The sequence below is a fragment of the Oryctolagus cuniculus genome, chromosome 12 (assembly GCF_964237555.1).
Source record: "Oryctolagus cuniculus chromosome 12, mOryCun1.1, whole genome shotgun sequence".
In the NCBI taxonomy this organism is placed as follows: domain Eukaryota; kingdom Metazoa; phylum Chordata; class Mammalia; order Lagomorpha; family Leporidae; genus Oryctolagus; species Oryctolagus cuniculus.
Window position 1 is genome coordinate 105,728,156 of NC_091443.1, and position 13,827 is coordinate 105,741,982.

Genomic DNA, 13,827 nt, shown 5'->3' on the forward strand with positions numbered 1-13,827 from the left:
GAATCGGAATCCTGCTGGGGGGGGGGTGTTTTTTTTTTTGTTTCACTTCATCATCACAGCCTAAGATTTTTCTTTTGCCAAAAGCTTGCCTTCTGCTGGCTGTGTGGCGGCGCCCCAGTGCCTGAGACCACCCCCGTGAGCTGCGTCACATCGGCTCTGGGAGACGTTCCAGTTTTGGGGATTTTTTGAAAGGCAGAGTTAAAGAAGGAGGGAAAGATGGGAGAGAGGGAGCTCTTCCATCCTCTGGTTCACTCCCCACATGGCCACAAGAGCCAGGAGCTTCTTCCAGGTCTCCCACGTGGGTGCAGGGCCCCACGGACTTGGGCCATCTTCTACTGCTTTCCCAGGCCATAGCAGAGAGCTGGATCGGAAGTGGAGCAGCCAGGACTCGAACCAGGGTCCATGTGGGATGCCGGTACTGCAGGCAGCAGCTTTAACCCACTTCGCCACAGCGCCGGCCCCCTAGTTTTTGGTTATTAGAAAGAACCACCAACCACCTCTACATAGCGAGTTTCCTTGATATTAGAGATTGTTTCCTTGGGCCACGTTTCCGAAAGCAGAATTACTAGAACAAGAGGTTCTCCTACCTCCGAGGTCCTTCAGAAAGTCTGGGTGGCCGGCGCCGCAGCTCACTAGGCTAATCCTCCGCCTTGCGGCGCCGGCACACCAGGTTCTAGTCCTGGTTGGGGCGCCGGATTCTGTCCCGGTTGCCCCTCTTCCAGGCCAGCTCTCTGCTGTGGCCAGGGAGTGCAGTGGAGGATGGCCCAAGTGCTTGGGCCCTGCACCCCATGGGAGACCAGGAGAAGCACCTGGCTCCTGCCTTCGGATCAGCGCAGTGCGCTGGTTGTGGCAGCCATTGGAGGGTGAACCAACGGCAAAGGAAGACCTTTCTCTCTGTCTCTCTCTCTCACTGTCCACTCTGCCTGTCAAAATAAATAAATAAATAAAAAGAAAGTCTGGGAAATGAAGTCAAAATAGGAGCTGATTTTGGTGCCCCCCCAAAAAAATATGGAAGTGCACACCACATGTTTTCCTAACGCACACTTCCCAAGGGCTTTGGACCCTCGCGCTGCCCGGCTGCACTCCCTGGAGACTTTGCTGCCCCTACCCAGCGCGGCCTCAGCCCAGCTGGGCGTCGTCACCCCCAGCCTCACGGGGCAGGTACAGGTGGGCGCCGACCACCTCCCACAGGGAGAGGAGGAGGGGTTCTACAACCTCAAGGGAGATGGAGGCCAGCCCAGTGCTTGGGGGGCAGGGTGGGGAGCAGGCCCTCTTGTACCTTTGTCCAGTCAAAGACCCCCAGCTTCTCCCCAAGGTCAGATCAGCTCCTGTCCCTAGAGGGCTGGGCCCTCCACAAGGTTGAAAATGTCCCCTGCAGGGAGTGGGCGGGAAGCCCCCTGCCCGCCCCACCCTCCCTCTCCCTCCAGGGGAGCTGGAGTGTGCACAAGGACAGACAGAGAGACTGAGGGATGCAGGAGCAGAGACTGGCGGGAGGGCGAGGCATGGCGAGGCATGGCGGGGCGTGGCAAGGGGAGGAGACCTGGCTGCAGGCTAGCTGCCCAGGCACCTGTGGCCACCACGGGTCACTTCTGTGGCTCCTCTAAGCAGAAAGGACACAGGGAGGAGCCAGCCACCCTGCTCTTGGCTGAAGCCCCAGCTGACCCCACGTTGGCCCCCGGGGTCCTTACACCCCACGGGGACCGCTCATGGGGTGGGGCAGCGTCCTGTGGCTGAGAGCCATTCGCAGAGCGACAGCCGTCAGCCACCAGCGCCCCGGCCACCGGCCACCAGCAGGTTGGGCACCTGGGTGTGAAGGGAGACGCGGCTGCCCCCAGGCAGGGCGTAGGGACCACCTCCTCTCACTGGGGCTCCAGCCCCTCGCGTCAGGCAGGCGGGAGCTGCGTCTCCAAGCTGATGTGGTCCCAGCGACTGGGCGGGGTCAGGGTGCTGCGGGTGCCCTGGCCACGCGCTGACCGCCCCACACACCCCTCGCAGCTGACCTCTTCGACATCCTGCTGCCCATGCTGAACATCTACCAGGAGTTCGTGCGCAATCACCAGTACAGCCTGCAGATCCTGGCGCACTGCAAGCAGAACCGCGACTTCGACAAGCTGCTCAAGCACTACGAGGCCAAGCCCGACTGCGAGGAGCGCACGCTCGAGACCTTCCTCACCTACCCCATGTTCCAGGTGCCCGAGGGCGGGCAGCGGGCGGGCTCCCCCGGGCCTGTCCGCCAGGCACCACCCTGGATGAGCCCCCACGTCAGAGAGTCCGGGGCCGCAGGTGCACCTGTCGCCTCCCCAGCCCCTGGACTGAAAGACCCGTCTCTGCCTTCTTCTCTCTCTCTCTCTCTCTCTCTCTCTCTCCATCCCTCTCTGTCTCCTGCTTCCTCTCTGCCTCTCCCTCCTCTGCTCTCCATCTCTGCAGATCCCCAGGTACATCCTGACCCTCCATGAGCTCCTGGCCCACACGCCTCACGAGCACGTGGAGCGGAACAGCCTAGACTACGCCAAGTCCAAGCTGGAGGAGCTGTCCAGGTGAGCGCCGTCCCCGCACCTGCCCAGGTGTGTGGGGGGAGGGGACAGCTACCCCACTCGCCACAAAGAAAGTCCCCTTGCAGGGTCTGTAGGGGGCTTACAGGCCAGCCCGGGGTTGGGGTCCCTGCTGGGGATGGGGCTGTTTCCTGGGCCTCACTTCAGGGAGCTGCCAGGGCCCCCCAGAGACTGGGTGCTTGTCCTCTGTGGTTTTAGGAGCCACAGAGAGATCCCGGGTGCCAGGCCCTCTTGTGCCTAAGGTTCCAACAAGGGACGCCCGTTCCAGGGGCCCCAAGTCGCTGGCCAAGGCCACTCACTTAGTCCAGAAGTGATCTCTGTGGGAACAGAAGCAGAGGGGCCAGGGAGAGGCCCCTTTGCATTGAGTGGGGGTGGGGGGGAGGGGAGGCCTGCAGGGGTTCACACTCTGGGTGCATTTGGGGGTTCCAGATGGGCTCCGTGTGGGGAGTGAGACGCTAGCGTCCAGGGTGAATCTGAAATGTGGGGCTGAGCAGCCGCAGGGTGGAGCTGCCTGTAGCAGAGATGGAGAAAAACCAGGCAGGACCGCACTGGATGGGGTCCTGAAGCTTCCCTGGGAGCACCTTGAACTTGAGGTGCTGATGAGACGGTCACATGGAGAGGCAAGAAGGGAGTGGGGTGTGGAGAGTGGGGGTGGGGGGGTTGGGGAGCTGTCAGCTTGCCAGTGGAGTTAGCATCACAGGACGGGAACTTCTGGGCAGGGGCGAGGGGGTCTGGGCAGGAGATCAAAGGAGAACGAAGGCTGAGCCCTGGGGTCTCCACCGTGCGGGGACTGAGAGATGAGGAGGGGCAGGTGGTCAGAGATGGGCTGCCGTGTGGGGGCCCAGCACCAGCCTTCCCCGGGGCCCTGCCATACCCTGGAGGCTTCCTGAGGCTGGTGGGGGGGGGGGGGAGGGGACCAGCTCCCAGCCAGGCAGAGGGAGGATCGTGCTGGACGGAGCAGTGTGGGGCCCAGCCGGGTTGCAGCCCCCAGAGTGGAGATTCAGGGTGAGGACCGTCCCAGGGTGCGGGAGGGGCACCCCAGTCCTCCGAGAGCCCCGTCCCCACACAGACTTCCCTGTGGGGAAGCTGGGGCTCCCACAGGGCAGTGGGGATAGAGTTCCTGTCCCAAGGCAAACGTTGGCAGAGGGGCCAAGGTGTTAGGACCCTGGCTGCGGCCGGCCTGCCCTCTGCTACTCAACCACCTGCCCCTGGCCCTGAACCCAGCCTCACCGCAGAGAGAGAATTCTCCTGCTGCCATGAGAACAGCTCTTTCCTCCTCCTGCCCCTGCTCTGGCCCTGCAGGAAGCCCCCAGATGGCCACCCCTCCCCTCAGGGGGTCGGGCCCTCCTCCCACCTGTCATCCTAGTCCCTGGCACTTCCAGGGCCCCCAGCCTGGGGCTGGCCCCGCCCCCCCCCCCAGAGTGGAGCACCCTGCATGAGCCTAGCAGGGAAATTGGCTTTGCTGCTTTGGAATCCCCCGTTCTGTGTTTTATCACACACACACGAGGGCTCTCCAAAGAGTTCACAGAAAGTGCACATTGTGGGGGGGGGGGGGGGACAGCAGAGCTTACAAACTTCTCTGCACCGACATAAACTCACCTTTTAACTCTATCTTCCGTGAACTGCCCGAGGCCGCTTCCTGCACCTACGTCCAGCTGGGACCCTACACCCACCACGAGAAGTGGTGCCGGTCCCCACTGGCCTCTCCCCAGCACTTGCCCAGTGCGCTCCACCCCAGAGGTGAGGCCAGGCCCCAGCTCCGAGGAGGAGGGGGCGCCACCATCCAGATGCCCTACCCATTGAAGCTCCAGCCTAGTGAGTTTAAGCCGAAAGTGCACGTCCTCCACCAGAAAAACAAAACAACCAGGAATACCTGTGCAGCCAGTAACAGTAGCAGCAAGGCCCCCACCCCCTCATCCAAGCACCTGCCAGGAACAGACCTGGGGCTAGAGCCCCAGAGAGCGGGGGTTGAGTCACTGGCTCAGTGCCAGGCCAGATCAGTCAATCTCCCGTCTCACTGTTGTAAGGTTCCCATGGGATGAGAGTGTTGTAAGCCACGCCTGTTTCCTTCCGCGGACCCCGGCCCTCCAGGGGGGCTCTCACAGCAGATAGATGAGGGCTGTGTGCTCTGGCTCCGAGCCGGTGGGCAAGGGAAAAATTACTCACTGCTTTCCCAGCACTCCTAGAAGCCCACCAGGTAAAGTGGAGCGCTCGCGCCCACCCTGTCCCTCCCACGCTGTCTTCAAGAAGCCGTGAGAGGGCGCCACCTCCTGGACAGGAGGGGAGTTGTCCTGGTTCCCTCCCAGTGCTCCTGGCCATGGTGTGGGGTCTGCTCTAAAGAGCTGGGGAGGGGGCTGGGAGGAGGAGGAAGCGGCAGGTGCAGACACAGGTGCAGACGCCCGTGAGTTGAGGCCAGGAGCGGACCAGGGCAGGCACTGAACCCAGGACCTGCCTACTAGCTGCTCACTCCCAGGGCCCTTTCTCTGAGGGACAAACACCTGCCTCCTTAGCCCATGGGGTCACACACCTGTGAGGTGCCTGGCACACAGCAGCCGCTCAGGAATCGCAGGCCCCGCCCCCACCCCAGCCCTGGGTGCCAGGCCTTCTCCTTGGGCGTGGCTAGCCAGCGGCTGATGTCCAACCGCATGGTCTCCCGGCCTCGCCCCTCCCCCAGGATAATGCATGACGAGGTGAGCGAGACGGAGAACATCCGGAAGAACCTGGCCATCGAGCGCATGATCATCGAGGGCTGCGAGATCCTCCTGGACACCAGCCAGACCTTCGTCCGGCAAGGTGCGGCCCCTGGCCCGTGACCCCCGCCGCACACCACCACGGCCGAGCGGCGGCGGACGCGGACGCTGGAGTGTGGCCGCAGAGATGCACCTGGCGCTGCGTCCCCCGTCGCCTTCTCTGCAGACGGGGTTCTCCCCGACGGGGCCCTGGCCTGGCACCGTGTGTGTCCTCGCAGACGCTGGCGGGTCCTGAGGATGGGGACGCAGTCCAGGGCCCCAGAGTGGCCTCTGGGTCCGCCCCGCCGCCTTGCTCCTCGCCCTGTGCGCCCAGTAGCTCTCGCAGGTGGCGGCTCTGGTGCCCTGTAGCCCCAGCTGCAGCGTCTGAGCGGGATCTGAGGGCGTGGCCCTTGGGGGGGGGGAGTGGGCAGGGATGTCCAGGCTGCCACGCACGTGACGTCCACCTCCCTGGCGGCTCGTGCTTTGTGGGAAACTCAGTCTTGACGCCCCGGTGGCCACCTGCAGTGTCCCTTCCGTCCAGCCCTGGCTGACTCGGGAAAGCCGCACCAGCGCCCCCTGCTGGCCCCTGCAGCTGCTCTTGGCCAGAGTGTGGTCCCTTGGAGTTTTGTCCCAAGCCCCTTCCCCCGGCCCATCCTGTGAGCTGCTGAGCCCAGAGTCGGCCTTGCATGTCCCCCGGCTCGCCACACTGCATGGGACACTCTTTGTAACAGAGGTGTTTCCGGGAGCGGCGGAAAGAAACCCAGAGTAGACCATGACTGGAGGCATGACCCCTCCCAGGGTGGGCAGTGTCCTCCCAGACCAGGAGTGCTCACCGTCGGCCTGAGTCAGTTTTTCCTGCAGAGTACGGCCTGGGCAGAGCGTCCCCGAGGCTTTCCCAGAGAGCTGGCACCACACCGAGTCTCTCCAGGCCAACTTGACCTGGAACGTGGTGGGGAGAGAGAAAGGAGAGGGGAGAGAGAAAACAGCAAGAGAAGAGGCAGGGTGTGCCCTATCTAGACCACAAGGCGGCCTGGGGGTGGGGGGCCTGCGCTTCATCACAAGCAGAACTGTGCTCACCATGGCTTGAGTTGAGGATTCAAGGTTCTATTGGAGCTCTCCAGGCTTGATTGGTGATGTCTGTCATGGCTGCTGGTAGCAGCAGGTGTGCGGTGGATCTTGTGAATCCCTCACCCTCCCGACTTGTTCAGCCTCATGCCACCCCCAGACCCAAGCCAGCACCTGGGGCCATGCCCTTGAGGGCTCCCTTGCCCACGGAGGCCCTGGTCCCTGGCTAGGAGGCAGGGGAGCCCTATGTGGGCTGCGGGGACCAGAGGCCGGGCTGGGCTCAGGGTCTTTCTCCCCCATGGCAGGGTCCCTCATCCAGGTGCCCATGTCGGAAAAGGGCAAGATCACCAGGGGGCGCCTGGGCTCCCTGTCGCTCAGGAAGGAGGGCGAGCGGCAGTGCTTCCTGTTCTCCAAGCACCTCATCATCTGCACCAGGGGCTCCGGGGGCAAACTGCACCTGACCAAGGTGAGCACGCGGGCTTGTGACGGGCACCGAGCCTGGCCCGGACGCTGGGCGAGGCTGTCAGGGCCGTGGGAGCGCCCACACTCACACGAGCCACGGGCTCTCACGTGGGAACACACAGGTGCAGAACACGCACGCTCAGACGCACGCTTGCTCACACAAAGCACACACACAGTCACACAAGCACACGGGCTCTCACGTGGGAACACACAGGTGCAGAACACGCATGCTCAGACGCACGCTTGCTCACACAAAGCACACACAGTCACACAAGCACACGGGCTGTCACATGGGAACACACAGGTGCAGAACATGCATGCTTCGACACACACTTGCTCACACAAAGCACACAGTCATGTGCACACCCATGCACATTCACACAGGAGCAGTGCTCACAAGGCACATGCATATACATGCACGCTCAGACATATGCATGTGCACACAAATCACACACACATGAGCACAAGCACACACATTCATGCAGGCACACACACTCACACAAGCATGCACACATGCACACTCACAGGCTCACACACAAGCTGTTGCCCTGGCGGCCAGGGAGGGCTCTGGCCTGCACCAGGGGAGCCAGGCCCTGCCCCCCGCCCCGGGCCTGTAGCAGACGCACCCGCACCCACGTGCGGCAGCCCTGCCCCACGCCAATGCTCCAGGACCCCTCAACGGGCACACCTGGCCCCTGGCCCCACAGTGGTGCCCACTGCTGTATTTCAGAATGGAGTCATATCCCTCATCGACTGCACCTTGTTGGAAGACCCAGAAAGCACGGAGGAGGAAGGTGAGTGTGGCAGCAGTGTGTGTGCACACGCATGTGAGCACACAGGAAGCTTGTCGCTTTATTTTGAAAGGCAGAGTTACAGAGAGAGGGAGAGAGAGAGAGACATCTCCCATCCGATGGTTCACTCCCCAGATGGCCAAAATGGCCAGGGCTGGGCCAGACCGAAGCCAGGAGCCAGGAGCTTTTTCCGGGACTCCCATATGGGTGCAGGGGCCCAAGCACTTGGGCCATCCTCTGTTGCTTTTCCCAGGCCATTAGCAGGGAGCTGCATAGGAAGTGGAGCGGCCGGGTCTTGAACCAGTGCTTGTATAGGATGCCGACACTGCAGGCAATGGCTTTACCTGCTACGCCACAGTGCCCGCCCCAACGGAGGCTTTTTAAAGAAAGCGTGCCCTGGCTCAGAGGGGAGCATCATGATCCACCTTCCCACTTCCACCCAGGCTCCTCGGGGTCTGTGGACCAGCTGATACCCATCATCTCACTGAACACCCCTGGCTCCCCATCCTGTGTCTGCACATGGCCCCATCTCTGTCCTCCAGTGGGAAGGCAGGGGGGTGTGGGGACCCCGATGCAGGGGATACAGGACTGGGGGTCCTGAGGGAGGAGATTGGGGTGGCAGAAAAGACAGAGAGGGGAGCACGTGACTGGGGGGACGGTCAGGAACAGGACGAGGCCAGCGGGGCCCTGGTGCTTCCCCAGCCTCTGTTGCGCGTCCTGTGGGATTTCTGTCCCCGGGCCTCGGCCTCGGGGGATGGGTGGTTATTTGGGGTGGGGGCGGGATCTCGGACGTCTCTCTGTTGGGCCAGAGCTTGTTCTTGTCTCCCTCTTCGCTGACCCCATTTGAGACTCAGAGATGCCCTCTGGATGCCCCGCCCCAGGGTGATACCAACAGGACCAATGACCCGTGCCCCTCCCGAGCCTGGGGCCTGGGAATAAGACTGTGCCTGAGCCCCTGGTGCAGGTGGCCCAGGGCACTTAGGGGCTGCCCCAGGCACCCTCAACAAACACACACATGGACATCCTGGCCAGCCCTGGCCACCCGCGGGCCCCTCCCCTGGGACTCAGCCATGCACAAGATGTACACAGGGCATTCTCACCACGCAGGCTCCTGTCACCTCTCCTAGACACGGCTCCCCAGCACCCCCGACACACACACACCCCACTTCCTGGGAAGCCAGCACAGCCCCCAAGTCACCACCTGGAACATGCCCCCAGGCCCATCCTAAAATCCTTGTTATCAGAACTGGACGGAGAGCTCGGAGGCCCCAAGCCCCACTCCTGATGCACAGGAGGATGTCCGAAGCCCAGAGCAGGGCAGACCCTGTCCCAAGGTTGCACAGCCAACGAGCGACAGAGCCGACCACCCACAACGCTCCACCCACCCAGCACACCCCCAGTTAGCAGGAGAGCCCTGGAAGACTCCTCCCACTGGGACCTTCCCAGGTGCAGGGCAGCAGAAGTACTCAGGACTCCGTGCATCTGTAAACGCTGGGTGATGCGGGGGCTCCTCGCCTGGCCCGGCTGCGACGCCTGGGCTGCTGGCCCCTGCTAGGGTCTCGGCCACATCCCCTGCGTGCAGAGGGCAGTGTCTCCCAGCTCTGCGTCCAGAATTGCCCCTTGCATGTCTGCAAGCCCCTTGCACCCTCCTGGCCTTAGTTCTTCATTCTTTAAAACATGGCTTCCCCCACTTAAGGGAAAAGCACTAAATCCTCTGATTGCTGGGGGTCCACTGGGGCAGAGCGCCCCCTGGTGGTGTAGACTGGGATTCACACTCACTCCTCTCGGTATTTTCCCACGGGAAGCCAAAGGATCCGGTCAAGATATTGACCACTTGGATTTCAAGATCGGGGTGGAACCAAAGGACTCCCCACCCTTCACGGTCATCCTCGTGGCTTCATCCAGACAGGAAAAGGCAGCGTGGACCAGTGACATCAGCCAGGTGAGCAGTGTCACTGTCCCTGAAAGCACTGTCACCTGGCCAGACCTGGTGGGGGCGGGGAGGGCATTGTTGTATTGGAGGAAGACTCCAGGTCTGCACCCCAACCAAGACCCACTCAGCAAACCTGCCCGGGACACTGGTGGCCCTGGGCCACCCTCAGTGTGGCTGGGAGCCCCTTGCACTTGAATCCCCGGCTCTTCCCCCTCTCCCCCACCTCAGGAACCTGCTAGAGCCAGGTCGCAGGTGTGTGCATTTTAGTCTGCACCCAGGTCCTTGATAGGCATCAAGGTATTGGACAGAGAGCACTGGCCCTGGGAAGCTGGGAGCCAGGACAGGATCAGAGGTGAAACACAGCGTCAACTCTGCAGAGGGAGGAGGCTGTCTTTGTCTTTGCCTCCCGCAAGTGTCAGCACCAGTGGTCCCGCCCAGAGCATTAGCAGAAGTACGGGCTTTGCAGGGCCGCACAGCAGAACCAGGGACCCCTGGGAGCACCTGAATGCAAGAGGCAGGGATTTGAGTCTGGGAACATGCTGACAGCAGCACCAGGGTCCAGGCCATCCGGCGGCAAAGGTGCACCTGCCTCCCGGTGCACCTGCCTCCCCGTGCACCTGCTATGGCCCTGCTCTGTGCAGAGCGGGCTGCACAAGTCAGGAGGAGAAGCAAGGCTGGCAGCTCCCCCTGCAGCCAGGGGCTCGGGGTTGGGGGCTGGGGGTCAGTACTTGCAGGCCCTGGAAGAACAGTCTGCAGGGCATGGCAGCCCCCGCCCCAGCTCACCACTCCCTCCTCTCCTGCCAGGGCTCCCTGCGTGAGCCCCCGGCCTTCCATCCAGCCTGCCCTTCCCGTAGTCCCAGAAGAGCACGGCGGGCTGGGATCATGCACAGTGGGGCTCTGTCCTTTCCCAGGGTCCCCGGCACACCCTGGAGAACACCAGGAGCCCCGAGGCTGGCCTGTCACGTCCCCAGGGGGAGCCGCAGCCACCGGAGGCATGGGGCTGCAGCGGCTGCGCCTCCTGTGGCACACAGGGGACTCTGTGGTGTGGCCCGGGATGGTGGCCCCCACCCTCCCTGTGCCAAGAGGAGAAACGGGCAGCCCCTCCTCCACCGCCACCAAGAGCTGTGTGTGTCTTTGCCTTTTGCCTGGGTGGGAACTTGTGACTCAAAGCAAGGTTTGGACTTTGTGGTTTTTCAGAGGCTGAGTGAAAGGTACACGCTGTCCCCCTCGCCCCTGTCCCCTGGCACCCCACAAATGGGGTGTTCTCTGGAAATCCACCCCCAGCTTCAGAGCCTGTGGAGCTGAGGCCAGTGCTGCAGGGCTGGGGGACAGAGGTCCCGCAGGGCTGGCCTCCCGGTCACCACGGGGAGCCGACCTTGCCCTTGCCCTTGACCCTGGCCTGAGGTCGGCAGCAACATGGCCCATGCCAGGTGCAGCCTTCTGCACACAGCTCAGTGTCAGAGCAGTCGCTGTCCCCGTTCTGCATGTAGGGAAACTGAGGCCCGGCAGGGTCACGGGAGACCCCGGGGTCCCTCCACTGGGATTCAACTTCCGGCCGGAGTCTGAAGGCTCCCTGGCACTGAGTCTGGCTATGTCGGTGGCCACGGTGTCAGGTGGGGGGCGTGGCCATCCTGGTGGGCGGGGTCTGACCGGGCCCTCCCTGTCACTCCAGTGCGTGGACAACATCCGCTGCAACGGGCTCATGATGAATGCCTTTGAGGAGAACTCCAAGGTCACGGTGCCGCAGATGATCAAGTGAGTGAGGGCGGGGCAGAGAGAGGGGGCCAGGGGAGGCCGGGGGTGGGGGGCGCTGGCTTCCGTCTGCGGGGTTTGCTTGCAAGTTTTCGTGTTTTATGGTTTGGTTGTTTGGGGTGTTTTTTTTTTTTTTTGCACATGTGCAATATTTTTGTATTAGGACATTTCACATATAAAGACAGGAAAGTTGATTTCTTTTGCTAATTACAAAATGAATACCTAGGTTCCAAAAGACAGCCGGAAAACTACAAAACATAGGCTCTAGAGCCACTGCATTTGTTTGAGCGATGCCCAGGGACAAGGCGGGGCCGGGGGGGGGCGGGGAGAAGCCTCGAGCTGAGGCCTCAGGCAGCCCCAGGCGTGGTTCCACAGGCACCTGTGTGCCGGCCCCCTCACCTTGCCCTCAGGTGGCCAGGCAGCTTGGGGCCTGAAGAAGTGAGGGCTACATGAGCTTCCTGGGTGCCAAGGCAGGTGCACGCCCCTCTCCCACCCCTGCCAGTCTCTGAGGCTCTGCATGATGGCTGAGGCCAAGGTCATTGGCGCCCGCAGGAGGGGCCCCGGCCCAGGGCTCGGGTAGCTATTCTGAGCGTGCTGGCACAGGACCACACCCTCCTCCCTGCCGCCTGGCTCGGTCGCTGTGACAAGAGAAGATCACGTTGGGTTGCTCTTACATGCATTTAGCAGGTGCTCCTCATTTCCAGGAAAGAGCGTGGAAGAGCACAGGTGACACCAAGTAAAGTCACCTGCGAGGGAAAAAAATACAGCCCACTATGACGGTGCTGGAGTGGCCAGGGAGCCCCACTGCAGGGATCTGTCCACCCCAGGCCAAGGCCCAGCCCCCACCCGCCTCGAGGAGCGCCTGGGCTGTGTCCTCGCTGCTGTGCAGACACCAGGGAGAGAGATGAGCAGGTGGAGGCTCCGACCGGGAGGGTTGGTGCGGCGTGTGCCGTGCCCGGGGGGGGGGGGGCCAGAAACAGGGGCCGATTCACCTGCCGCGGAGGAGGAAGGAGACGTCAGGGCTGGCCACAGAGGATGTCCTCGCGTTGGTGGGAAGATGCAGAGGGAAGGGCATTCTGGGGAGAGGGAACAGCAGGAACAAAGGCTCAGAACAGCAGGGTGGGGGGCGTGGTGTGTCCCACAGGACGGCCTGGATGCATGGTGTCCTCCAGGACAGGAGCACACAGTCCACCCCAGAGACCGTGGACAGGAAGGTGCACACAGCAGGCCAGGGGAGAGGGAGGGGACGGGGGTTACGCTGGAGGGTGTGTGGGTGAGAGGACTGTGCCCCCCAGATCCTGGCTGGCCAGGGGAGAGGGAGGGGACAGGAGTTACGCTGGAGGGTGTGCGGGTGGGAGGACTGTGCCCCCAGATCCTGGCTTCGCGACGGGCGTGCACCTGCCCATGCCACCTGCAGGTGGAGCTGATGGACCAGAGCAGATGCTCAGGGGAGTGGGCGTCACCCACGGGAAGTCCTTGGGCCAGGGGTGCACCCTGCCCTTGCTGCGTCCCAGGCACAGGGACAAGCGTGCCAGGCCACCTGAAGAGTAGCCGTCATCCATCCACGCATCTCGCGTAGAAGATGCTAGGGGCCACCGTGGCGTCACCAGTGGGTGGCGGAAGTCCCCAAGGATACGGGATGTCCCGCGTGCCTCACGCGAGTGGGGTGTGGCGTGTGAATGCCGAACGTCGTGCACACGCAGCGCCCACTGCTGCGGCTGCCCTGCCTGGTGCTCCCTTGTCTGCCGCGTCTCCCAAGCTCTTGGCTCCAAAGCTCACCTGTCTTCCTCGGCGGCTTCCCTCATATTTTTACAGCACAACAGGGCTTTCTTAAATAACACAGCCATCCACGCCGCAAGGGGGAAGATGAGGCCACGGAGCTGGGCGGGAGCCCGATAATAGCAACGGGCAGCCGGCACTGGGCTTCATCCTGTAACCAGGGCTGTGTGCGGCTCCCTCTGGTGGCCACTCTGGCGGAGCGAGAGTGGGAATGGACCAAGGCCGTGGGCCGGTGGCCAGGGTCCCAGCATGGTTGGCCACCAGCACCCAAAGGGCCAAGAAGGCTCAGTGCACCTGCCCGGATCCCGGGTGCCAAAGCTCTGCCCCAGCACGCAGCTTCAAGGTGGACTGGCGGCACTGCCTGGGGGAGGGGAGAGAGGGTCTTTCCTCCATGGAGCCAAAGCAGAATCAGTACTTGGAACCTCTCCAAGGAGTGCCAGAGAGAGGGCTGGATTCACGCTCAGATGTTCTCCAAAGACATTCGCTGGCAAGAGTGGCAAATCCCCGGCCTGCAAGGCCGGCAGGCATTGCCAGTGGCTCAAGAACTTAAAAAAAAAAAAAAAAGATTTATGTATTTGAAAGACAGAGTTACAGAGAAAGGTAGACAGGCACAGAGAGAGAAATAGAGAGAGGTCTTCCATCTGCTTGTTCACTCCCTAAATGGCAGCAACAGCCAGGGCTGGGCCAGGCCAAAGCCAGGAGACAGGAGCTTCATCCAGGTCTCCCACGTGGGTGCAGGGGCCCAAGCACTTGGGCCATCTTCC

The 13,827-nt window shown here is 62.5% G+C and overlaps 1 protein-coding gene across 3 annotated transcripts in view; it reads left to right on the forward strand.

Annotated features, from left to right (window-relative positions):
- Positions 1-13,827, forward strand: part of RASGRF1 (Ras protein specific guanine nucleotide releasing factor 1) — a 98,979-nt gene that overhangs the window by 50,900 nt on the left and 34,252 nt on the right. For all 3 annotated transcript variants that reach the window (XM_051834574.2, XM_051834572.2, XM_051834573.2), the window contains exons 7-13: positions 1,996-2,189; positions 2,428-2,537; positions 5,227-5,345; positions 6,652-6,812; positions 7,539-7,602; positions 9,405-9,541; positions 11,205-11,287. In XM_051834574.2, the coding sequence (XP_051690534.2) occupies positions 1,996-2,189; positions 2,428-2,537; positions 5,227-5,345; positions 6,652-6,812; positions 7,539-7,602; positions 9,405-9,541; positions 11,205-11,287 (868 nt within the window). The remainder of the gene's footprint in view (positions 1-1,995; positions 2,190-2,427; positions 2,538-5,226; positions 5,346-6,651; positions 6,813-7,538; positions 7,603-9,404; positions 9,542-11,204; positions 11,288-13,827) is intronic.